General features: G+C 47.6%; 1 protein-coding gene and 1 pseudogene across 2 annotated transcripts; both read right to left on the reverse strand.

The window, feature by feature from the left end:
- Positions 1 to 12370: 12370 nt before the first annotated feature.
- On the reverse strand, positions 12371 to 13078 carry LOC311426580 (olfactory receptor 51Q1-like; annotated as a pseudogene). Its single transcript has one exon. The product of its transcript is annotated as an olfactory receptor 51Q1-like (transcript).
- Positions 13079 to 19544: 6466 nt separating this feature from the next.
- LOC311421525 (olfactory receptor 52B2-like) lies at positions 19545 to 24268 on the reverse strand. The gene is made up of 3 exons (XM_084493495.1): positions 24172 to 24268; positions 22209 to 22329; positions 19545 to 21334 (listed from the first exon to the last, which is right to left on the reverse strand). The coding sequence occupies exons 2-3, from the start codon at positions 22242 to 22244 to the stop codon at positions 20366 to 20368; spliced, it is 1005 nt and encodes a 334-aa protein (XP_084349621.1). The 5' UTR covers positions 22245 to 22329; positions 24172 to 24268; the 3' UTR covers positions 19545 to 20365.
- Positions 24269 to 25130: the final 862 nt, after the last annotated feature.

The following is a 25130-nucleotide window of genomic DNA, read 5'->3' on the forward strand; positions in this document are numbered from 1 at the left end:
CACTGCTGTGCCGGGCGGGTGCCCAGAGAGGGGCTGGGGGCTCCTCCGCGGGGGCTCCAGCAGCCACCGGGACGTGGGGCTGGGCGAGCAGCTCTGTGGGGCCCTGCTGGGGCAGGGGGCAAGCGGCAGCACCCAGGGGTGCCCCCAGCCTCAGCCACGCTGTGATCTTGTGATGTATTTGTCTGTGACACCCGCAGAATGCATCAGGGAAGTGAGATTCAAAGGCCACATACAAAATATAAAACACAAGAAACACAGCTGATACAGATTGACTTAGGTCCTCAAAAGAAGCCTTTAAACTGCACCTGTTCTGTTGCCCAGTTCCTGCTTCACTACACAGAAATTCTCTTTTTTTTTTTTTTTTTTTTTTAATAATAAAAATCTGAAAGCTTTTACAGAATCAGGAACAGTCAGTGTAAACAAGCCCTTGAGAAACCATCTAAGTCCAGCAGCTGCTGTGCCTTAAGCCTGATCTCTTATAATGAAAACTGCCCCCAAACTTTTGTTTTAGCACTTGATACCTCTCTTTCTGATTCGTGCAGATACTGACATTCTTTGGTGTACTGTGTTTCCTAGATTTCAACAAACAATAATAATAAAAAACAAACAAACAAACAAAAACAAAAAAAAACCTGTCTCAGTTTCAAATCTGATCAAGTCTCACTTGTCTCCTTCCAGACCTGCCATAAGGATGATCTAGCACAGGTACAGAAGCTGCCAAGGAAAAGGGAACTGGTGCTACAGCACTCAGCAAACTACATTTTTACAGTGTTGTCACTGATTCCCTGATAAAACAGAGATGTTGCCTTTCTTTTTGCCAGAAATGAGTGATTCCATATAGTGTTGATATAAGAAAACTAGTCTAAGTTTGGCTTTGGTTTCCAGTGTTTAATTTGCATTAGGTCAAACCACTAATTTGGGCACTGAAAATTCGGCATGTCTCTCGTCTTTATGCAAAGCACAAAAATCTCCTTGCGTGGGTCAAATCTGGGCTAATATTTCTCAGTAGGTTTATTTTAAGAATGTGCATGGCGCCCTGAACATGGCTTCTGTAGAAATGATAAAGGAGCGATTCTACTGGCCAGCTGCAGAAGTGAATAAGCAGCACCTTGCTGATCAATAAAGCCCTTTGCATTCAGGTGGTAGACCTGCGGCACTGACACAGCTGTGCCACTGGCCAAGCAGCAAAGAAATTGTAGGGAAACTGTTCACCTCCTGAACATTTCTTTGTTCAGGAGGAATCGTCCCCTGCACTTTCAGCATGAGCAAAAGGACCTTCATGGCCTGGCAGGATCCTAGCAGTGGGACCCCACTGAGCCCATGTCACCAGGGACTTTGCATTGCTTCAGCACAACAACGCAAACCCTTTTCCATCAATACTGTTCTATCAGTTTGAATTAATAGAGGTCAAAACTCAAGTGAAATCAAGCACTGGGCCTTAATTTGCAACTCTATCAACACCTCCAGAAATGCCAGTGAGTTGCATGGGTGAGCAATCTTGCCTGCTCAGACACCTGCTAAATTGGAACAGGTCCTGAGCCAGCACTAACATACATTAAGCCTTATTTCTCCTCAGTTTGTAATCACTTTCTATAGTAGTTACCAAACTGTAGACGTGTTTCAATTTACATCTGTCACACTGCGTCCAGATACAGCCAGATCTGAATCTGCCTGCCTGGGCTGTGGGAATTGCACAGGCTGAGCTGGCAGTGCCTGCCTCTGGTCTAGCTCATGGTCCAGGGCAGACATGAGGCAGGCAACGTTAACACAAGGCTGCTCTGAGAACAATGCTGCAAATGGAAGTGCTTATAAGGTGAAGAGTATGATTTTGTTTTATCTCCGTTAGTTTCATCTTAGAGCTGAAAGACTCAGGCTACACCAATCCTAAAGATGCATTGCCAGAGGTGGTGAGCAGCTCAGGTGCAGTGCTGTCAGTGTCACAGTCCCACCAAATCACACCACATTCTGCTGGACCTTCCTACTGCACTGGAAAGCCAACGTCTCTCTTCTCTGGGCACAGCCTGGGAAGGACCACAACACACCACAGCCTGCTCCCATTGCGTTCTCCTTGCCCACCCCAGGTCACCACAAGACTTACCATGGACATTTGGTCTAGGACAGAGAGAATCGTGACCTTGCACACATACCACCTGCACTCTGCAGACAGAAATGGACCTGCCACTGTGGGACGAACTTAGAATTTTATGAGGAAAAGCTGAGAGACACAGGAAGAGGACAGAAAGCCCAGGGCTCAGCCTAGGGGTGCTGTCCAAAGGCAGTGGACGTGCCTGCGTGTGGCACTTGTGCCATGCCTTGGGGATACGCATTGCACCAGGCAGCACTTGTGCATGAGCCTTGAGCAAGCCTTCCCCTGAGAGAGTTGCCCCCTTGTAGGTTGTCTTGCAGAAATCAGCCTTAGTCATCGTTGTGCCAGGTGGGAATCCCTCTCGGCTGATGGTGATGGGACTGGGGATAACAAGACCTGAACCACAAGGATTCAAGTGTTTGCATCAAAAGGCTACACAGGGTGGTGTAAGCCAGCAGACAGTGCATGCTGAAACCTGGAGAAGGAGATGGGAGCATTGGAAACATTGAAGACTGCAGTAGTGCCAGTACTCAGAGGAGGGGAGGGAGCAGAGTGCTTCACTGTGAAGCCACTGGGGCTTGGGTCACAAGAAAGCACAAAGCCTCTGGGTGGGGAGGGGAGGACTGGGATCTCTGGCACAGGGAACATGGGTAGATAGGCTCACTGAAATCAGAAAGTGAGAAAACCTCACAGGAACCAGGTAGAGACCGTGCGGGTCTGCAAACCACTGCTGATGCCTCCAGAACACCCAGAAGAGAGCATCTTTCACCACTGATCAGATATCTGAGTCTAGCTCCTGGGGTTCACAGCCCCTCCAGAGGGGCTGCAGCTGATTGAGGCTGGTCAGGGACAAGCCCAGATGTTGTTTTGGGGTATTATCCTGATGATTTCCTTATGAATTTCCATGATTTTATTGGTGTAAATGATGGGTTTGGCAACAGAAGGACAAAAAGGTCAGTATACAAGGTAACATGAATGGAGGGAGCAAGGGCAAGCACAAAATACAAGGGCTCAGGACCCTGTGGTGCCATGCAAAAGGCTGCAAGGCTTAAACTGAAGTGGCTAAAAAAAAAAAAAGCTTGCTTGCAAGAGACATACTGACAGGTCTGGAGAGGGAAGTCCCTTTTGTCCATGTGCACAAACCTACCTGCAGATGGGAGATGTTGCCTGGTACATGAATGAATTAACCTATTGCAAATTAAGCTTTCCTCATTTTAGGGGGACTAAATGCTCAATACAATTTCTATCAGCAATCTTAGCCTGCCTCAATGTCACTTAGCTTGCCATGGGTGGAAATGTCTGCTTTTCAATGAGTTGCCTGCTGCTTTGTATGCAAGTAAGAGAATAATTTGATTCATGTGCATGCTTCTGGGTCCGCTTCTTTACCTCTCTATTCACAATCTCAGCTGCGCAATATCAAATATAACCTTGAGGCCGACCAGTTTACCATGTGCTAAAGGACACTGAAAAGGTCAGACTGTCTCCTGATGTGCCATATGGAATAGGAATTCTGTGCATGCAATTGATTGGAAAAAATATTGCAGTTTTCAGAACCTGATGCCAGGTATAGAGCCATTTAGTCCTTAGGTTACCCAGCTCTTGACTCAAAGACTGTTGGAGAAATTAATTGCAAGCAAGACCATGGTATATTGTTTGATTACTAAGAGCTGGCAGGGAAAGTGCAATGGACTTGGCTGTCCGCATTTGGCTGCAGTTGGAACAGTGGCACCTGTCACTGTACAACTTAGAAGCTCGTTATTTAGACACAGGTGAAACATGGTGGAGCAGCAGTGGGGAGGCACAGTGCCCCCTGGGATCACTGCTGAGTGTTGGTGCAGTGCTCTGTGTGTGTTTGGTACAGGCATCACAGTGAATGTGAACAGTGATAGGACCAGAGGGAACGGCCTCGAGTTGTGCCAGGGGAGGCTCAGGTTGGCAATGAGGAGACATTTCTGCTCAGCAAGAGCGGTCAGGCCTTGGGACGGGTTGCCCAGGGAGGTGGGGGAGTCCCCGTCCCTGGGGGTGTTCAAGGAGAGGTTGGACATGGTGCTTAGGGATATGGTTTAGTGGGTGACATTGGTGGTAGGGGGATGGCTGGAACAGGTGATCTTCAAGGTTTTTTCCAACCTTAATGATTCTATGTTTCTATGATCTACCACGGAAAGCTGATTGCCAATGCATTGAAACAGCTGAAGAGCAAGGTTCAGCAGCTCAGACACCAGGGAGATGACATTTTGTTAGCGCACGTGCAAGCCGGCTGGCTTGGCACTGCAGGTAGGTGGTCCAGGCTGAGCAGCCTTCCTTGGTGCCTGGCTCCTGCAGCACTTCATTGCACAAGAAGGCTGATTTAGGCCTTTGCTATCATAAGCTGTTAGACTCTGTATCTCTAGCAGACTGAAGCTGACTTAATGAACAAGCAAATAAATAAATAAATAAATAAATAAAATTGTTTATTTATAAAAACCGTTCATGAGTTGCAACAGCTACCTTTGGTCCTGTGCTTTTGGAGGAGCCAGGCACCTGCAGCGTGCAGGCTGGCTCAGCAGCATCAACGTTTGACTTTCCTCTCACAGTGGTATCCTGCAGATTTTGAATATATCCTCACAAACATAAAAGGATGTTTTTCTTTCTCTGGATTGCTGATGGACCACAGACTTTGCTTATCTTTCTATGCACCATGGTTAATTAATATAAGCTGATGCCAGGGTGTAAGTGAGTCTGAGGTGTGCAGGGACCGTTTCCCTGCTGTTCAGGAAGGCGGGACATTGTGCATGCCAAATGCAAAAGCAAGAACCACCTCACTCAGTGTGAAGACTGGATGAGAGACCATAGGTCACAGTCGTAAGCCCCAAACCATTCACAAAAGATGCTTATATAGAGCGTGTTTGTGTGCACTGTGCTGCAGTTCACCTCTTTGCAGCCTCTATTGAGCTATCAAGGAAAAAAGGCTGAAATCACCTGCCTTTGTAGGAGATGATGTTCTTTTGTCTACATTATGTATGATGCTGCAGTTTCTTATCATTGCAAGTGAAATCAAATATTTTAGGTTACTTTAAACTCTGTTTTTAGGCTGCTTGTTTTCAGAAGAAGAAATCAAAAAAAGTATTGGTTCAAAAATATTTTAATTTATATTTTGACAAGTGATTAAATTCTGAACTGTGAAATGAAAAGCCAATTTTTCCTTCAGATCTATGACCTAACAGGCAACATAACAATACTTTTAACTTTTTCTTCTTTTCTCTTTTTAAACACATTTTATTTCCACTGTGTAAAGGTAAGACATAAAAGTTGGCATCACAGAGTCATGTGAGCCAGCATCTTGGGCAACAAAATGGGAAATTCATTCCACTGGGCAGGAGAAAATGGTGTGTAACGGATATCAATTTCATGGGTAGTACGCCGCTCTGAATTTTTAAGTGCAGCCTCTCAGGTAATGTAATAAAAATAAATAAAGAAATAGGTTTTGCCTCCAAACATCATACAGGAAATATTGTTTAATAATGTACTAACATTCATCTTCTCTTGCCATATTCTCATCGTGTTTACATTGATTTGATGTACAAGGCAGCTGTAGTATTTCACATCTGCCAGAATTCAAGCGTATAAAGTAGTGGTAAAATGCACATTAAAACCAAATGATCCCTGCAATATAGAAAGAAACATGGATAATTGTCTAATGGCTGAGTCCAAGACCAAGAGATATTTGCAGGCTGCTCAGACACTGGGGTTTACTGGAAGCCCACTTAGAGATCTGATGCCAAACCACGGAGCAGTGAGGTCCCCCATGTGCCCCGGGGTGGGCTGACTTCAGCCGAAGCTGACTTCTCAGGAGCCAAACTGAAGGTGCTGAGCCCCGTAGGCAGTGTGGAGAGTGAGACTCCAAGGCTGTTGAAGGAAAAATGGAGCAGAGAGGTTGATGGAGATGTAGGTCTTTTATGATGCAGAAAGGTGCAGTTCTCCGCAGTGGAAGTGGGAATGGTGAAGAGGGGGCAGCAGAGGAGGTGACCCCAGAGGTGGACAGCCTCCACACTGTCACTGGTAAGGAAACACAGCAGTCATTAAGTCTTGGAGTCAGTGTGTGCTCTGGTTTTACACAAAATGAAGGAAAATGCCTTTGCTCTCAGGAGTGTGGGCTGAGAGCCTGGCTCCCCAGGAATGCAGTGGCAGCAGTCTTTTGCGCCTGTGGGAGGTTCAGCCACGCATCCTTGGGGATGGAGCATGCCCCAGGTTTCAGCAGGGATAGTGAGGAAATCACATGTGTGCGTGATGTGAACACCGCTGAGCTGGCTGGGACACGCTCCTCACTGCTCTGACACCCCAGTGAGCTCACTCAGCTCCATCAGCAGCGGCAGCATCAGCCCCATCTCCCCTGGCAGAGCACTTGCACCCTCTAAATACCCAAGCAGGACCATAGTCACTGCCTATCCCCCAGTTAGGACACGAGCCCGTGACTTACCTAGCTTCCTGCTGCCCCTACACACCAGGACCCCGGCTCTCTGCTCCCAACCCCTGCGCACCCACACCCCTGCCCTTCTCCTGCAGAGCCTGGCCTGGCTCCTTTCTGGCACCCTGCGGTCTGCGGAGCCGTGGTGCTGTCTGAGCAGCTCGTTTCTCTCAGTACAGCAGGGACATTAACCCTCCCTGCTCCCAGGCACAGTACTACAGCCTGGGAAGGACCCACTTACTATCATTGCTCATCATCCTCTGGTCCGGCAGCCATTCAGCCTGAAAGAAAAATGCAGGAACGATCAATTTTTGTCTTGTACCTTCCTCATCCTGATAGAGCGTCGTGGCCCTGAAGACAGCCCAGCAGCATAGCTGTTGTGAGCAGGGAGGGGGAAAGACAGTGGAGTGTGACCTTAATTGTAATGGCTTGGGAGAGAAAGTCTTGTACTGGGCAGTCTGTGCCCCCTCTACACATCAGTCTGTTTTCTCTGCCTAGGGGGACTGCAGAGGCCAGTTGGCTCTTCCAGGCTGCATTGCATTTCCCCAGGCCAGTTCACCTGGCAGACGCTGAGGACCTGAGGAGGGGGGAAGAGAGGTAGATTCAAACAAACCCTCCCTGAGAAATGATGGTGAGGCACCCCCTTCAGTTTGGCCTGTGAAAAAGTATTCCTGATGAAAGGTAAGCCCATCCTATTTTTATTTTTTTTTTTAATGTCCTAATTATAAGCTTTAGAAACAAAGCAAAAACACCTCACAGCTGGAGTGCTCCTAACTCCCGCTGAAAGCTAGATTTAAAAGTGCCAGAAAATTAAGCTCCCTGTCTCAAGGGTGGTTTGACTGTTACAGTCAGCATGCAAGAGAGGAATCCTGGCCCTCAGATGCCTGTTGTGTGTTCATACCACATCCTTGCAACAACACCCTGGGCGCTGGAGTTGGATGGGGGCTCCAGGAGAGCTCAAGTTTCCACGTGTAAAACCCACACTCTGACTTTGGTCCCAGAGCACATCTTAACCTTTCAGCATCCTTGTACCATAGGCTTACCCTATAGACAGTGCAGTGACTGCAGGATGTATACAACTTTGTCTCCATATAGCCTCCACAGCTCACCGGCAATGCAGGAACAAAGCATAGGCACCAAAGCCAGCTGTGCCTGCACGGCTCTCCGTGCTGGGTTGTGTACAGGAGCAGCACTGGGCAGCACCCTGGCATTGCAGGGGAACGCAGCGCTCCTGGGAATGAGCCCGCACACCTCGCTGCAGAAAGAAGGGACACCTGGGACAGGACACACCACGTCCAAGGAGTTGTCTTCTCCAGGCTACAAGAGCAGGCTCCTGGTTTCAGCGACAAGGATGAGGGCTAGCCCCAGTGCAGAGCAGCTTCTGCCCTGGTTAGGCAAGGAAATGAGACCTGTGGTTTTGGTTTACCACCCTCCTGGGCTCAGGGAAGCCTATAGCCATACCTCCTGGTCCTAATGGGGACACCAGTGCGGTGGGAGGTGGTTCTGCTCTGCAAGGTGGCAGAAATCCCACCGGTGCTACTTTAACGAGAATGAAACGGCAAGCTGCTGACTCATCACTTGTATTAAATATTTTAAAACAATTGACTGTGTGAGCTAATCCTGCTATATTACATGTGGGAAAACTGAAGGTATGTGAGCATACAGCAGCTACGCATTTGAACTTAACAGCCCCTGCAGGCAAAGAACAGAATGTACAGAGTTCATCTCCTGAAGCCCTAGAGTTTGTTATTATTTATGGGTTTTAATGTTCTCTGTGGTCATATAATGGCCTAAATGTTCAAAAGTGACTAGAAATGTTTGAAGTCCCATCGCTTCAGTACTCATCGTGAAAATTCTTCATATGGGCTGGTTTTCAAAAAAGCACTGAGGTGTGTCTTCAGCATTGGATCAAAGAGGAATGCTTCAGTCTGAGTACCATAATGTTAATTCACCCTAAAACACCAGTAATGCCTGCACTTTTAATTTGTAGTTCATCTGTTCATGAACCCAGGTATGTATAAAAGAAGGCACTATCCAAATTCACTGCTGTGAATTCACTGCACACTGCTCCACCCTGAGACATGCAACACGGCAGGCTGGGAGACGTTGATGCTGAGGGCTGCCATGATAAGCAGGAGCTGGATAAGCTGCTCTCTGAAAACAAAACACAGACACAAGTCAACCTGCCATTTGAAAAGGGGGAAGATGGGTAAAATCCTGGGAAACAGATTTAAATGGAATTGATCCATCTCCAGCCTCTTATTCAGGCTATGAGCTCAGGTCTCTGGGTTTGTTTCCAAAGGAGATTCCCAGCAAAAGGATGGGTATGGTGAGTGTAGATCACAAGCCTTTATATATACTGATGTTTTTTTCCTTTCCTTTCCTTTCCTTTCCTTTCCTTTCCTTTCCTTTCCTTTCCTTTCCTTTCCTTTCCTTTCCTTTCCTTTCCTTTCCTTTCCTTTCCTTTCCTTTCCTTTCCTTTCCTTTCCTTTCCTTTCCTTTCCTTTCCTTTCCTTTCCTTTCCTTTCCTTTCCTTTCCTTTCCTTTCCTTTCCTTTCCTTTCCTTTCCTTTCCTTCTTTTTTTTTTCTTCTTCTTAAATCATGACCATGCAAGAGGACTGCAGCTTTGCTTGTAAAAGGGAAGGAGACAGACAGCTTTTATTAATTTCAACACCAGCTTAGCTGAAATGGATGCAAGAACTAGAGAAAGGCTTGAAGTATTCTTTGAGAGGTTTCCCCTTTGAGGATGAAGCTTAACAATTAGCAGGGTTGTGGCTTTCACATTTTAGGCAGAGATTTTCAGGGGTATTTAATGGACTTTAGGAGCCAAGCCTTTCAATCTCCTGGATACTAGGCAAAAGAACTCATTTAACCTCCCCTGTCCAGGTACAAGTAAGAGAGCAAATACACGCTGGAATAGCGCCTGTTGCAGTCCTCTTAGGCAACATAAAGACAGCAATAAATAAAAGTCCTATGCTAATGAATCATTTCTTCCAGAATTAAGATTTGCTCACTTCTGATTCTGTATCAAGTATGAGTCATCATGACTAAGGCATATATGCTTGTCTGTGTGCCTGAAATAACACTCCTTAGAGAGGAGCTGCTGGAGTCACAGCCCGTCTCAGCATCTCCCCGCCCTGGGGCACACTGAGCCTTGCAGGATTTGATGTTGCTGCAGTTCAGAGTTCATTACCTGGACATGTGAAGTGCAGAAAGAGACATGAGCTGGGCAGATAGTCTGACGTGCCTAGGCACACACCAGCCTCTGGTGGGGGCATTCAACCTCAGGTCTGAGCTCTTACCACTTTGCAGGGTTGGTCACTGTCAACACAGTGAGAAAGCTCACCTGGAAATGCTCATGAGGGTACAGAATCACAGAATGGCTGAGGTTCAACAAAAAATGCAAATTCCTGCACATGGGACAGAACAGCCCTTACCTCAGTACTGTCTGGGACTGAATGGCTGGAGAGCAATTTTTCAGGAAGAGTCTGGTGGACAGCACGCAGGTGGGACGTGAGCCCTCAGTGTGCCCTTGCAGCAAGTTAGACAATTACATATTGGGCAGCATTCCTGAAAGTGCAACCACCATGTCAAGGGAAGAGATTTTTCCCTTTAATCAGCAAGTGGGTGACTGCACCTGGAGTACTTTGGCCAGTTACGGATCCTTCTATAAAAGCAAAAGTAACATTGCTGAACTGGAGCAAATCCAGGTGAGACTACTTGGACGGTCAGGTGGCTGGAGCTCATGACATACAAAGAAAGGCTGAAGCAACTGGGTTTGTGTAGCCAGGAGAAGAGAAGGCAAAAGCAGTTTCTAATTATGTCTTCTAATACTTGGAAGAGATTACAGAAAAAATAGAGCCAGTTTCATCAGAGATGAAAACAGAAGAAACTGTGGATGAAAGTTGGAGAAAATTCACTTGGACAATAAAGGAAAAATTCTTCCTCATGGAGGGCAGAACATAAGTCACTGGAAATTTTAAAAACTTCATGGGACAAGGGCCTGAGAATCTTGACCTAAGCAGACATTAAGATTTTGAGCCAGTTCACTGGAGTGTATAAATTTGTTTGCGCAGGCACATTTAACATATTGGGGAAGAAGAAATAAAGGAAAACAGTTCTCAACAAAATGTGTGTGGAGCCAACCCCTCATTCAGAACCTCACAAATATGACCCCTCATACTGCCACTGACCTGCAGGGAATCTGCTTCAGGGACCCGTGGCACCATCATCCCAATTCCCACATGTACTAATGAGTAGGCACAGCTTTCCAAAAGAAGCTCTTTATTAGGTTTCAAGTGTAAGGTAAATTTGGGCTGTTGCATACTTTGACTATAGTATGCTGGATATACCCAGTGCTTGTTCATCAGACTGGAAGCATGTTTACTCTTAAGGATATTATAGGTTTAAATTATAAAAAAAAATGTTTTCCGTTTTAACTTTTTATTCTGAACAATCAAGATCAATAACTGCTTCAATACAACACTTCTCATGTACCCACCACTGCTGATGAGTTCTCAGAGGCTCTTAATCTCTCAAATGACTTATTTCCTTGCATAAAGTAACCAAAGGTATTAGATAGGTCATTAAAATAATTTATAACACCATGGGCCTTATAAATTTTACTAGATAGGACATTCTTTTCAGAACCAGCTACTCAAAGTCCACTGCACAATATTCCTTCCTGCTGAAGTGCATGTGAAACACGGAGACAGGAGGGTAGGGAGAGTGAGTGCACATCTGTATGGCTTTGTAACAGTCATCACAGCTTCATGATTTGAGATTATGAGTGGTGTACCATTAAAGCAAGCCATTTAGCAGCCACTCTGTTAGGAAGTGTTGGGTAGATGCTGATGGGGTGGTACCAGGCTGCCCTGAGCCATTCACCAGGCTTTATCCATTAGCTGGGGAAATCTGCCTCTCTCCCCAAGGCTGCCTGAGCACAGGAACAGCTGTGACTCTTGTGGAATGTTTTTTGTTCTTTGGTTCTTCTCCAGATCCAGGGATCAAGTGCAGGATTGTCCAGTGGTTACCCTGGACAGCCCCAGACACATCATTTGCATGTGTGTTTCTCTCTTTTACTATTTTTGACCCTCCTCTTCATGACCTTTGACTCTACCTTTCTCCACTCCAGTCTTCTCTCAGATAAACAACCTGCCTCTAATTACTTTTTCTCTATTGGCTTCATTTCTGCTACATCGCTATCCAAATTTGATATTTCTGATAACATTATGTAAGTCATCCTGACCTTATATGGTATTACTGATGAGGTTACCTAGGAGCTGCTTGGCAGGTAAGACTATACTCCCCAAGGTAGACTTGAGTGTCCATGAAAGAAGAGTGGGCAAATATCCATGCACGACTTGCTGTCACCCACATTTAGGTAGGGTACAGAAGCATTTAAGACTTGTGCTTTGCTTGGTTCCCAAAGGCTCCATAACTGGTACTTAGGTTTAACCAGATGTTGAATTATTTCCTAGACTAGGGTTTAATTCTTGATTACAGTACTCATTAGAAACACTTGAGTAAGTTATGTTACCACCTCTGTGTCCAAGAGAAAAAAAAAAAAAAAAGTCTTTCATATTTATGTTTTTCTAGAGCGTGAGCATCTTCAGTGTGCAGTGGAAATACAACACACCATGGAGTAGAGAGAATATAATGATAAATCATAGAATAAAAGATTATGGACTATGTTTTAAAGTTACATAGCTAATGAATTCAATACGATTATTAATTGCTTCTATCTTCACCTGGAAGTATACTGTCAAGGGGTAAAAATGGACTATGCAGCATAATTACTTCATCACACTAGTTTATGGGGAGCAGTTAGTGAAGGCACTTTATGTGCTGTGATGGAGAAACTCTTTCTTGACATGAAGACCTTGATGACCTTGATGTATCTGTTTAGTTTTTAGGCTGTAGATGATGGGGCTTATCAAAGGGGGGACCAGAAGGTAGATATTGGCCATGAGGACACGAACAAGAGGAGAAGCGTGTTAGCCAAAACGGTGAACCATGGACAAGCCAACCATGGAGATGTGCAAGATCAGGACAGCCAGGATATGGGACAATCAATTGTTCAAAGCCTTGAGATGCTCTCTCTGGGATGCGATGCTCAAAATTTTCTTACAAATCATAATATGTGATGAAACAATAAGCAATGGATCTAGTACAATTTTGAGGATTACCACGGCTAACCTATAAATGCTATTGAATGTGATGTCTGCACACACCAGCTTGATCAGGTCCTGATGCAGACAGTAGGCATGGGAGCACACATGGGATTGGCAGGACAACCTTCTCAGCACGAAGATTGATGACAGCACTCCTAACAGACACCTGCAGAGGGCAGCCAGCCCAACCCTGCCGATCCTGGCAATGGTGAGGATTGAGGAGTATCTCAATGGGTAGCAGATGCCCACTCGGTGATCAAAGGCTATGGCCAGGAGCAGTGAGGACTCTAAGAATGAGAAGGAATGAATGAAGTAACCCTGAACAAAATAAGCATCCAAACTGGTTTTCCTGTAGTTGACCCAGAAAATACTCATGACAGGAAGCAGAGACAAACCCAAGTCAGAGATGACCAGTATGGCCAGGAAACAGTACCGGGGCTTGTGGAGGCTCGGATCAGTGCTGATGACAGAGGATGGTGCAGTTCCCCACAAGGGATGTGACGTAAAGGCAAGTGAAGGGGATGGAGAGCCAGACACGAACAGCCTCCAGAAGTGGGATGTCTGTCAGGATTAATGCAGAACAGCACGTGTTGGAGCTGCTGGATGACCACATGATGGACCTGGGAGCATCTGCACTGAAATAAGAAACCCTCAAAAAAACCTTTGGGTTGGAAGGGACCTTAAAGATCATCTAATCCCAACCTCCCCACCACCTACCACTAGACCACCTTGCTCAGGGTGTACTGCCCACTGACCAGAAAACACACATACCTGTATTAATACATGTAAATGATGTAATTTCCTAAATCACCCATGTTCATAGCAGTGATTAATAAATGTACTGCTGATTATTTTTTCCCTTTTCTTTTATGGCTATGGAATAAAATATCAATAAAAGAGAGATAAATTTACACCAAAGCATCAAGCAATTTGGAAATTTATCATCCATCTCAATATGTTAGAAGTTCCCAACATTATTTTTATTTTCTATTATTTATTTATTTATTTATTTATTTAACTATGGCTGATTTAAAGTCATAAATATTGAATAAATCACACCTGTTCATCCAACAGTGAGCTAGACTTTCCTACCTGCTGTAACTCAGATTTTGTCTTGGGAGGTGAATTACAGTATCCAGGATGTTTGATTTTTTTTTTTCTTTCCAACTGGAAATATGACTAGTTATCCAACAAAGCTTGTAATTGTTCATCTAACAAATAAGGAATTAATAATGACTTCAGAAAATTTAAAATATAAATTCAATACCAATTTTACCTGAGGTATCAGCCCAGAAAAGGAGCTTTCAGAGAAAGAGATGAGCAGGAATAAACCTTGTGCCTGTGCAGAGTGCCCCAGATTATGAATATGGGAATAGCCTGGACAGGGCAGCCGGTGCTTGTGTGCAAGGCAGGGAACCAGAGATGCAATGTGTGCTGCTGAATGTCTTCTGAACAGAAACCCTTGAGTCCCTGCGTAAAAAGTCGCTACTGCAAATGAGAGATCTTTCTAGGGACTTTGAGGCCCTGAAACTTCAGGAATAGCACTGACATGAAACAAACCTTGCACAGCTATATTAAAAAAAAAAAAAAAAAGAGTGTTTTTTTCTTATTCTCTGGTGAAACAAATCTTTCACTGAAGGAATTATTTAGTTTAGAATATGTGATGGGTAAAAGAAAAGCTGAATTAATCTAAAAATTGCCCACCAGTCTGTGCATGGTCAACAGAGATGACTCTTCAATATAACCCACAAGCACAACATGACCTGGAAACTGGAAACTGAAGTTACACAGAAATTGGACTGAAATGAGATAATGCTAGTTAGCAAAATCTGAAAATAAAAATGGACATCGATGAATCCTTCATCTTTTGGAATCGTAAAGCTAGGAACAGAAAATCTTCTGAGATGCATGCTTAATCTGAAGCCCACATGATGGGCTTGATGAGTAAATTTGGTATGAAATTCTTCTGTGAGGCGATGCAGTATGACAGAAGAAAGCACCACTGTGAACCTTTCTGATCTAATATTTTCTAACTCTTCTGTAACTATGGGAAAAAAGCCCACATGAATTAACATATTAATTAGAACAAAGAAAAGAGATTAAACACTATTTCCTAACTTTACCCTTGAGTACCATGCAGCTACACCTCTAAGCATCACAGCCAGGCTCTGTAAGTGCCATTTGAGCAGATGTGAAACCTCATGGCAATGCTCCTGCCCTTCATATTTCAGAAACTCACCCAGGTCTGCTGCTGAGGCTCAGTTTTGACAGCAGCGAGGAAGCCTGAGCCAGGCTCAGCCTACAAAGAGCTGCTTATGAGGTCTCTGAACTACCCCCAGGGACATCAAATGAAAGTACTTGGGGGAACAGACAGAAACAATAGGGAATCAGAGCCAAACCTGCCTTCAGTTCTAGCTGAATCAAATTCAGCCTGGCAGCAACGTCCACAAGGATTAGGGATCAAGTGCCCCCTGTGCAAGGAGCTGTGCAGACTCTCATCAGAAACCTCCTTCTCTGGGTTGTTTTCTTGCAACCCAAGGCAGTGTTCAGTGTAAATAAGCCCCCAAGTCCTGGCTTTGCCTCTGCATGTATGGAAAGATTGCTGCTGTCTGCTGGGTGATGCCAAGTAGCAGGTCCAGGACCTGCTAGAACCACTGTGCGGGAGTGGGGTGGGCAATCTGGGGTGGGCAGAGCCAGGACCAGTCCCACCAGCTCCTAGATTTCCATGGCATTAAAGCTCATTCATGTGCTGTGGCCAGCTGAGACTGATGTGTTTATCTGTTCCAGTCACCTGCAAGCCAGCTGTGCACCAGCTGCAAGAGTGGTACAGGTGCATACAAACGCTTTATGTGTCTCCTCTTTGCTTCTGTGTGTCCTGGGGCTCCACAGTCCCCAGGGCTTTCCTCACATTTTCTTTCTGCTGCATCGAGGCCTCCTTGCTGAAGCTCTGTATTTGGGAATGTATTTTCCTGTAACAACTGTGAAGTCCAAAATGGGGTAACCCTTCCTCAGAAGGGATCTGCATGGTGTGCTGCGGGCTTGATGCTGCTCCACTCTCAGGACTCCCAGCACCAGAAGGGATGTTAGATCATGTATAGGGTCATCTCCTTACTGCGATGGCTCTGATAAATGGCATTCTAAATGACATTTCACAGAGTCTGAGCACCTTTCTCACTGGGGCCACCACAGACCAGCTGGGAGGATGTAGCGGCTGGGAGCCTGCTTCGCCCACCCCAGGCCGCCCACCTTTCAAGCTCCACAGATCCCCCCAGCCTGGTGTCCTGTCTCCTTGTCACATGCTTGGTGGTCCTCCACGGGGCTGGACCCCCCTGTAAGCTCTGGGCTCTTGCTGTCCTTGGCTGGGGTGGGAGGCCAGTTGTCTGCAGGGGGTGAAGAAGATCTGGGGGAGCTCAATGCTCCTTTGGGGAGCTCGGCGGTGCGGCTGATGTTGTGACCTGGGCAGTGTTTGGGGCAGGACCAGCACATGGCAAGCACAGGGTGGGGAGGGTGGGTGTAGGGGGAAGCATTGCTCTGTGAACATCCATCAGTCTGAGACTTTAGCACATCCTGAACTGAGAGCAGCATTTTGTGTTGAGTATCCCTTAATGGATTTTTTTTTTTTTTTTATTGTGACTTTGCCTTATTGCTCAGTTGAGCCCCTGCAGAGTTTTGGAGTTTGCAGTTCACTCTGACAAAATGTTCCAAAGCTTAATCCTGTTGAGTGAAAAACACCTCCTGTAATTGGTTTTAAATTTGCCACCTGCTATTTTATTTAATGCTTCTTAGCTCTTGTATTGAAATAGTCAGCAAACAATTAGACCCAAATGTCCTCTTCAAGATGCTCCTGATTCTACAGAGCCCTTCCCCAAAACTCCAGTCACCTCCCTTCCAGACTGGAGAGCCCTCTCTTGCACCATTCTTCCTTGCATGGTTATTTTTACCTTGACCTTGGTTTGTTTATTCATTGTTTATTTTGATTATTTTAACCTTGCTTTTGTTTATTTTGTTGGCTCTTCCCAAAGTCCCTCTAGTGCCCATAAGAGTATGTGGAAGGTGACAGCATCTGTGGCTGAAGGCTGTCAGATCAAGACCTTTTCAGCTCAGAGGGAATAGTAAGTAACAGGGAAAGGAGAAAACAAAAACAAAACAAAACAAAACAAAAAAAGACAGAAACAAACCTGACAGGTAATGGGGACGAGCAAAGGCAAACTTCAGTCGCTAACTGATTAAAACCTCCAAGCACAACGTTGGAGAGGACCAGACTGACCTTTGTAGCTAGTAAGAGGAAGGAAGTGGTGGACATAAGGATTTGGGACACCTGGGGGTCCTACAGGACAATGCAAAACAGACTGAGGGGAAGCGGCAAGGGTGGGCAAAGGGGAGGGTGGAGACCGAGGAGAGGGGACACAGAAGGGGCTGACTTGCAGCCACACACCAGCTGTGCACCAGAGCCGGCGGCAGGATCCAGGCCAGAGCGCTGGCAGCAGCCCCACAGCAGCAGCCGGGGTGTGAGCTCCAGGCTGAAGGCTGTGCCAGGGTGTGCAATGGGAGCTGAGGGTCGCAGCGAGAGAGCTGCCACTCCAGTGCTTTCGGTCCCTGCACCACTGTGCATGTTGTCCCCATCAGTGTTGCACAGCACCTGCACTGACAGAAATAATTTCTGGGATGAAAAATAGTCAGATATGGGAGAAATTTCTGAAAAGACTTAATATATGTTCCTGAAATATTTCCTTGAGCGTTTCCTTCATGGCTCAAAGCCAGCTGTATGATCTCTGCCCTCATGAAGAGCTCTTTCAGAATTGTGCTTTAGTGAACTCTGGCTTACAGGCATACAGGGAAACAGGCAGAAACAACATTTTGCGTATGCTAGAATCCTTTCTAGACTGATCATTCACTCATATGCTCTCTGACAGCTAACGTGGCCTGTATTGAACCCAACGGCTTGTTTTTCTCCAAAGCATCTTCCAAAAAGTCATTCAGTCAAATTCTATGCAACTCAAAAGCTGGAGAATGCAGCATGTTCCTCATGTTTTCACCAGCTTCTTCCAGCGGTTACCCATCACTGCTGCTTTCTGGCGTCTGCCCTGAAATCTGCCACTGTGCTGGAGGCAGGCAGGAAGCAAACACACCTGGAGAAATCCCTGCTGGTAGGGCTGGCCTTGGTCTCAGAAGTGTAGGTGGTGAGCTGCCGTCCTGATCTCAACAGCATGGGTATAAATATAAAACAAAATTAAGGGGCTGCTGCAGTTCCGGAGTAGCATGATGTGAGCGAGCGGTGTATTTGGGTTAAGCCTGTCTTTTTGATGACCTGCATGAAGAAAACAACTTGCCCATTATGAAGAGAATAAGGGAAATTTATGACTGAGACTAGATGAAAAAAAAAACAACAAACACAATATTTCTTTTCCCCTGAGCCCTCTCATCCTTGCTTCACATCGTTCTGCCTGAAAGCAACTTCTGCATAGACACCCCTGACTCGGGAAGCACCAGACAGCTCGGGCACTGCTGCATGTCCAGCCCTGACACAGCACCACTCACAGGTGCCAGATGCCCATGTGCTCCTAGCATCTCAGGAGGCACCCTCTGCCTGCAGTGAGCCGCGTGCCATCACAAAGTGCCAAATGCCAGCTGTAAGGTTGTTCTGCTGTGTCCGCACTGAGCTGCAGCTACAGCAACAGCCTCTCCATGAAGCACATGTGCCCTGTGCTGCCTGTCCTGTATGCATGCTGGCGTGGCACCTGTGGCACTGCGCAGAGCTCGTATCTGCTTGCACAGTGCCCTGCAGTGGCTGCCCTGGGGACCTTACCTGTGCTTCCCCAGGCTGCCCCGGGGACTGGGCTGGCAGCAGGGGCTGCAGACTGGCTGGCTCTGAAAGTGCTGAGCCTCCGCGGTGCCTGTCACTGAGAGTAAGATTGACCAGAGTGTGCAGAAACAGTGTGCAGAACCACAGCGTGGCTGAGGCTGGGGGCACCCCTAGGTGCTGCCCCAGCAGGGCCCCACAGAGCCGCTCGCCCAGCCCCAGGTCCCGGCGGCTGCTGGAGCCCCCGCGGAGGAGCCCCCAGCCCCTCTCTGGGCACCCGCCCGGCACAGCAGTGCTGCCTGGGGCCCAGAGGGCACCTCCCGGGCTCCAGGCTCTGGGCACCCCTGGCGAGAGCCTCCCCCGTAGCCAGCCCCAGCTCTCGCAGCCTCTCCTCACGGCAGAGGTGCTCCAGGTCCTCCCGCACCTCGGGGCCCTGCTGGGCTCTCGCCACCAGCTCCAGGCCTCTCTGGCCCCGGGAGCACCTCAGGGGCGGCCTCCCCAGTGCAGAGCAGAGCAGAGGGGTCGGATCCTCTGTCACTGGTTTTCCTGATCCCAACCAAGACCAGATCCCTGAAGTGGTAAGGGTTGTGCACACACTAACTGGAGTCCAAGCTGTAAGGAGACAAGTAGGAAACAAGCACAAGAAACCAGACTATGTTATGGCATTTCCCAACTCATCCTGGTGGTCAGTTTGTCTGTGCTACATGGATCTGGTAGACACCATTCTCCTCACGTTCACCCTCATGGCCAACACCTACCCAAACGTCCAGGCAGTGTCAAACCCCACTGCCTGCAGGGCTAGGGCTAAGCAGGTTTACTAAGAGCTCTGCAAACAGCTTGATCTGGACACACCACACTGCTGGGACTCATGCTATGAAGACTCCGACAGGCACCCTGAGGGTGAAGCCAAACTGAATTGTCCAGAGCAGTCCTTGTATTGGTGTAATAGAAAACAATAGCTTATGTGCCACAGGTGCTGGGAAAAAAAAAAAAAAAAAAAAAAAAAAAAGTGTTCTCAAATAAAAGAGAAGGCTTATTACATAAAAGCAATAAATGCCATGCCTTTATTAATAGGAACCCAATATTAGCAGAAACTGATCATAAAAGAAGGCATTTGCAAGAGCAATGGAGGAAAACGCTCAATGTGTGATCTACAAACCTAGTAAATACTCGGGCTGAAGCTGGTGTTTGCAGACACTGTGTCTAGACCATCTGCAACAACTCTAAATATGGGACAAGGTCTGATGCGTGCCAAGCAGCTAATGGGGGCTTCAGTTCAGCTCTGGGGAGATGTAGTTCAGCGCTGTCTCTCTCCAGAAGAGAGAGACACTTCCTCACTCTGCTGCCATGCTTCTTTTGATATGGCCAGGATACTGTTGGCTCTCTGGGCTGCAAGTGCAGCTCCATGCTAACCTGCAGTACTTGCATTTATTTCAGTGTTTTCCCTTTGGGAGACTTCCATTTCTGTGAATTCTAATAAGAAAGCAATTCCTGTAATGAAGTCCATTAGGCAGTTGTGATTAGAACAAGTTTATTACACACCTTGTCCCTTGACTCCAGAGCAGACAGCTGAGATAAGGATCTCACCATCACTACAGCAAAAGCTGCCTGCCTTCAGCTTGTTGAGGATTCCCCACAAGTGACATTTCTGGGGTGGGTTCTCCCTTCTTTGTTCCTTCTCTCTCTGCAGCCAGTTAGAGAGCCTGTCTTTTGTCTTTTTTCTTGCGTTTTCGATAAACTGATGGGGAAAGCGATGCGCGGATGCATTGTGCTCGACATTTGTGGTTGCCAAGGGGGAGGATTTGGGTGGGCTTCAAGTCCCACTGAGGTATTCGTTAGTTTCTCATAGTGACATCTCACTGTTATTCTTTCAGAAAATGAACTGAGGAGCAGAGAAACACTTTCATGAACTTCTCTTTTATCTGTCGCATCCGCACCCCATACACGATGGGGTTCAGCAGGGGAGGGAAGAGCACGTACAGGTTGGCCAGCAGAATGTGGACATGGTGCGGGATTTTCTGACCAAAGCGGTGCGTTAAAATAGTGAAAAAAGCAGGAATATAGAAAAGAAATATGACACAAACATGAGAGACACAGGTATTGAAAGCCTTGCAGCGGGCAGTTCTGGAAGGGAGTCTGAATAATGCCTGAAGAATTAGGACGTAGGAGACAGCAATAAGCACAACGTCTAGCACTATTGCTGCGAAAGGCACTGCAAGGCCATACACAATATTGACAGAGATGTCGGCGCAGGCCAGCCGGGCGATGCCCATGTGCTCGCAGTAGGTGTGCGGGATGACGTTGTGCCCGCAGAAGGGCAGCCGCTTCAGCAGGAATACACATGGGAAAATGATGCAAAAACTTCTCAACAGAGCCACCAGCCCTGTTTTGACAATAGCTGACTGTGTCAGCACAGCCGCGTAGCGCAGGGGGTAGCAGATGGCCACAAACCGGTCAAAGGCCATGGCCAGCAGGATCATAGACTCCGCCGAGAAGCTGAAGTGCAGGAAGAACATCTGGGTCAGGCAGGCGCCGAAGGAGATCTCCCCCGCACTGAACCAGAACAGAGCCAGCATCTTGGGCACAGTCGTGGTTGACAGCATGAGGTCAGTGACAGCCAGCATGGACAAGAGGAGGTACATGGGCTGGTGGAGGCTTCGTTCTGTGCTCACAACAAAGAGCAGGGCACCGTTTCCCAGCAGGGCAGCCAGATACATAGAGCAGAAGGGGATCGAGATCCAGATGTGTGACTTCTCCATGCCCGGGATGCCAGCCAAGATGAAAGTTGCTGGAGTCGAGCTGGTAAGGTTGAATGGTGGCATAAGCCGCACCTGAGTGCAAAGACAGAAAGCACTGCAAAATGTTATTTCACATGCTCAAGCTCTTTCACCCCTATCAAATGCCAGCATCACCTCTGCTGATCAGCTAACAGCCACAGCTGCAGGTATCAACCCCAATTATGAAGACCTGTGGTCTGCAACGTATTGCAGCACGTACTTATACTCAGGTACCCCTACTATGTGTAAGTGGCAGTGTCCAGATATTCTCTGTACTTGATTTTAAGATGATATAAGTGTATTTTTCTTCCAAGTAGACTAGGCTGAATGGAGACAGAATCAACCCATGCTGCACAAATACCTTAAACCGATGGACTATCAGTCTGGAGTAGAGGGAGTAAGTCATGCAACACAAGAGGAAGGTTAAGTGCTTGCAGGGATGCATGAGATATTCTGGGGCATCAGGACCTGCAGAGGGAATAATCAGGTACATGGACTCACATGAGTTTAGGACAAAATTAGCTCTAGGATTGAAGTTGGCTGCTCGTTCTCCATCCTCATTTCCAGATTTCTGTCTCCCTTTGCCTTTAGGACTGAAAAGCTTCTGGTTTGGCTCACTCTGCACCTCACTGTCAGTGCAAGTCGAGTGGAAATAAAATCTAACCGGGCACTGGGAAAGACTCTTTTGTCAGGGGAAGACCCTGAGCTGGAGTTCCCCCAGCAGCCAAGGACTGGGCTGCACCACTGCCCTGCAGAGGGTCTGAAGGAGGCTGGGTCACCCCCAGACTCGCACAAGTTAGACTGAGATGCCTCTGTTTTTCAGCAGCTTCTGCAATAGTCAGTCAGCTCTTAAATACCAAGACTCAAAATGGGAATCACCCGTAGCGCAACTGAGATGAACAAGTATTGCAAGTACTTCAAACCATACCTGTGAGGTTACTGCGTACCGAAATACTGACTCCATGTATGAGAAAGCAAGTGCATTTTTAAAGATGGAGTTGGTTCCCAGCTTATGCTCAGAGAGGCACAGAGTTTCATGTCCAAGGAACCTGCTCCATAGAAACAACATAACAGTGGACAGTCTTTAAAAAATAGTGAAGATAAAAAACTATCTAATGCTGTAAACAAAGTAAAGCAATTCATTGTAAATATTGTATGAAATAAAAATAGATGTGGCATGTTAACAGATGGAAAACACTACTCATGCAAATAGCATGTATACTCTGTGCTGTTATACTAAAAGCGAGTCACCTCTTGCCAAGCTCCGGATCTTGAACTGCAGACAAACAAGGGCCCGTTGCATCTGCAGGCTGGGATGACAGCGCAGCCAGCAGCTCTGTGCCAGAGGGACCTCTCAGCAGCAGACCCTTCCTAGCCTAGTCACCGCCGTGAAGCTGCACTAACACAAGTACAGCACAAAGGATGTGTCTTCTACAACTACCTCCAGGCAGTTCCTTGGAACCTTTTATTCCTAAAAATCTTTTTAGCTTAACTAAACGCAGTTCCTTGAAATATTGACATTCCCACAGAGCTGCCTGAGGATTACAAAGAGGTCTGATCTCTTGTCATTGTGGCAGAAGCAAGGGCTCTGATCAAGGACACAGCTGTCCTAGTTTCATCTGGGCTAGAGTTAATTTTCTTCAGAGTCACTGTTCGTACTGTGTTTTGGATTTAGGATGAGAACAGTGCTGATAACACACCAATGCTTCAGTTGTTGCTGAGCAGTGCTTAAGCAGAGCCAAGCACTTCTGTGCTTCTCACACTGCCCTGCCAGTGAGGGGGCTGGCGGTGCACAGGGAGCTGGAAGAGGACAGAACTAGGAAAGCTGACCCCAGCTGGCCAAAGGGATATCCCATGCCATGTGGCATTACATAGAAATATAAAGCTGTGGGGCTGGCTGAGGTGGGGGGCAGCCACTGGTCGTGGTTCAGTGGGTGCTGAGCAATTGCATTGTGCATCGCGTGCTTTGCTTATTCTTGGCTTTGTATTATTGCCTTCTCCTTCTTATTAAACTGTTCATAACTCAACCCACGAGTTCTCACACTTTTACCGTTTTTTGAGTCCCTCCCCCAGGCACTGCAGAGGAGAGCAGACAGCTACAAGGTGATGAGCTGCCTGCCCAGTTACACCACAGCAGCAGCTTCACAGAGCTGCAGAGGGGCAGTGGATGGAGCCCCCACCCCAGGGGCAGCCTTCACAATACGACAGCCTTTGGAAGGGAGCCGGGGACACAGAACTGGGCAGGGGAAAACAGTCTGCTAGTGACTTGCTGTCCCCAGGTGAGAGAATGAAGATAACACCAGTGTTTTCCCTCATGGCCTGAGCACATCCACAGCTCTCCCATGGCAGGGAGACGCTCAGTGCTGCCCCAGGTCAGAGCACACTGTGGTGCCCCACGGACATCACCCTGCATGGGGCTTGCTCCTGCCCTGCCACCTCAGTCTTGCTCCCAAAATCGTGTTATCTCAGCTGGAGAGCAGCCGATCTGTCTGGCCAAATGCTGGAAGGTGCTTCACCAGCTTATTGCACACTGCGGATGTGGCTCCTCTGTCCTAGCGCTCCCCCGGCCCCAAGCATGCAGCGCAAGCAGCTCACCAGATCCTCGACCCCACAGCAGCGCGGGTCCGTGGCAGCGGCCAGGCAGGGCTGCAGCGTGGAGCCCTTGTACCGGCTGCACGGGGCCCGGGTGGAGGCACTGCACCCACTGCGTCACGCCAAAGGTGCACTGCAGCCACCAGCAGCACAGGGATCTTCCCCAGGTCCCTCATGCACCACGCGCGTTACGAGCACATCGCTCAGTGCAGACAGGTCCCCAGCGCCCAGACCGGCACCTGCACAATTATACCTGTGCCATTTGCACAGCCTGTCCCCAGGGCCCTGGCTGGCCTCACAATGTCACTGCAGGCAGCAGCAAGGCGCAGTCTGTGGAAAAGCAGGCACGAGGAGTTCCAAAAGAGTGCTGTAACTTCTCCAAAGCAGCCAGACATACAAAGTGGGGGCAGTTGCTTCTGCAAATAGTTTAACATCTATTTATAAATAGCATCCTGCTTTTTGAATAGATTATTGGGCACGATACGTAATGCCCTCAGTGGTTATGGCAATAAAGGAATTTGGAGAAGTTCCATAAAGAGACAGTCGTGGGCTGCACTCCTGTCTGGGATGAGGGAGGACAAGCTGGGGAGCGTTGCTTGCACGAGTGACTGGACTCTGCCCCACCTCCTAGGTCAGTGCAGCCCCTCAGGAACTTCACCACACACAGGGTGAGCAGTGCATTAGTCTGTAGGAACTGTTTTCTGCAGGATGAATCATTTCAGTACATAGAAGCCAACAGGCAGGGGCAGCTGTGAATGTCACAGACCCAGCAGCACACCCACACCTGGAGTTAGATTTTGGCTCCAGAGGGGCCGGCAATCAGAGCACGGTCACTGCGGGGGGGGACAGGAGCAGATCTGGGAGTGGGCTGCAGAAGCCCCTTCAGTGCTGGTGCCACCTCGTGTCACAAACCCTACCGCCCGTATCTTCTGGTGCCCAGGCACCTTTAAAGAAACCCGGGTCTCGGGATGAGGACCAGCTTGCTAACAAGGCAGAGAGCTGATGTTTATCAGCCTGGCTGCCTCTGAGAACAAGGAGAGATGCAGAAGCAACGGTGGAGTCCTTGCTGTCCTGCAAGCACAGATGGTTCCTATGCTCCCTGCCACGCAGACTACAAGGGATCACACTCCTCCAGCAACTCCCAGCTCACACCAGACATCCCACTCAGAAGCTGAGCAAAGCCAGGGGGACGTTTTTGTTGGGGAAAAAACAAACACAAAACAACATTGCATTTGGTGACATCTTCATGTGCCATGAG

The sequence above is a fragment of the Aythya ferina genome (assembly GCF_964211825.1).
Source record: "Aythya ferina genome assembly, chromosome: 1".
Taxonomy (NCBI): Eukaryota; Metazoa; Chordata; class Aves; order Anseriformes; family Anatidae; genus Aythya; species Aythya ferina.

Bases quoted from the DNA above. Each gene is read 5' to 3' on its own strand.
- LOC311421525 (XM_084493495.1), bottom strand. From the start codon at position 22,244: ATGGAGTCAGTATTTCGGTACGCAGTAACCTCACAG. The intron at 21,335-22,208 runs GTATGGTTTGAA...CTTTGCACTCAG, and splicing joins GGTACGCAGTAACCTCACAG to GTGCGGCTTATGCCACCATT.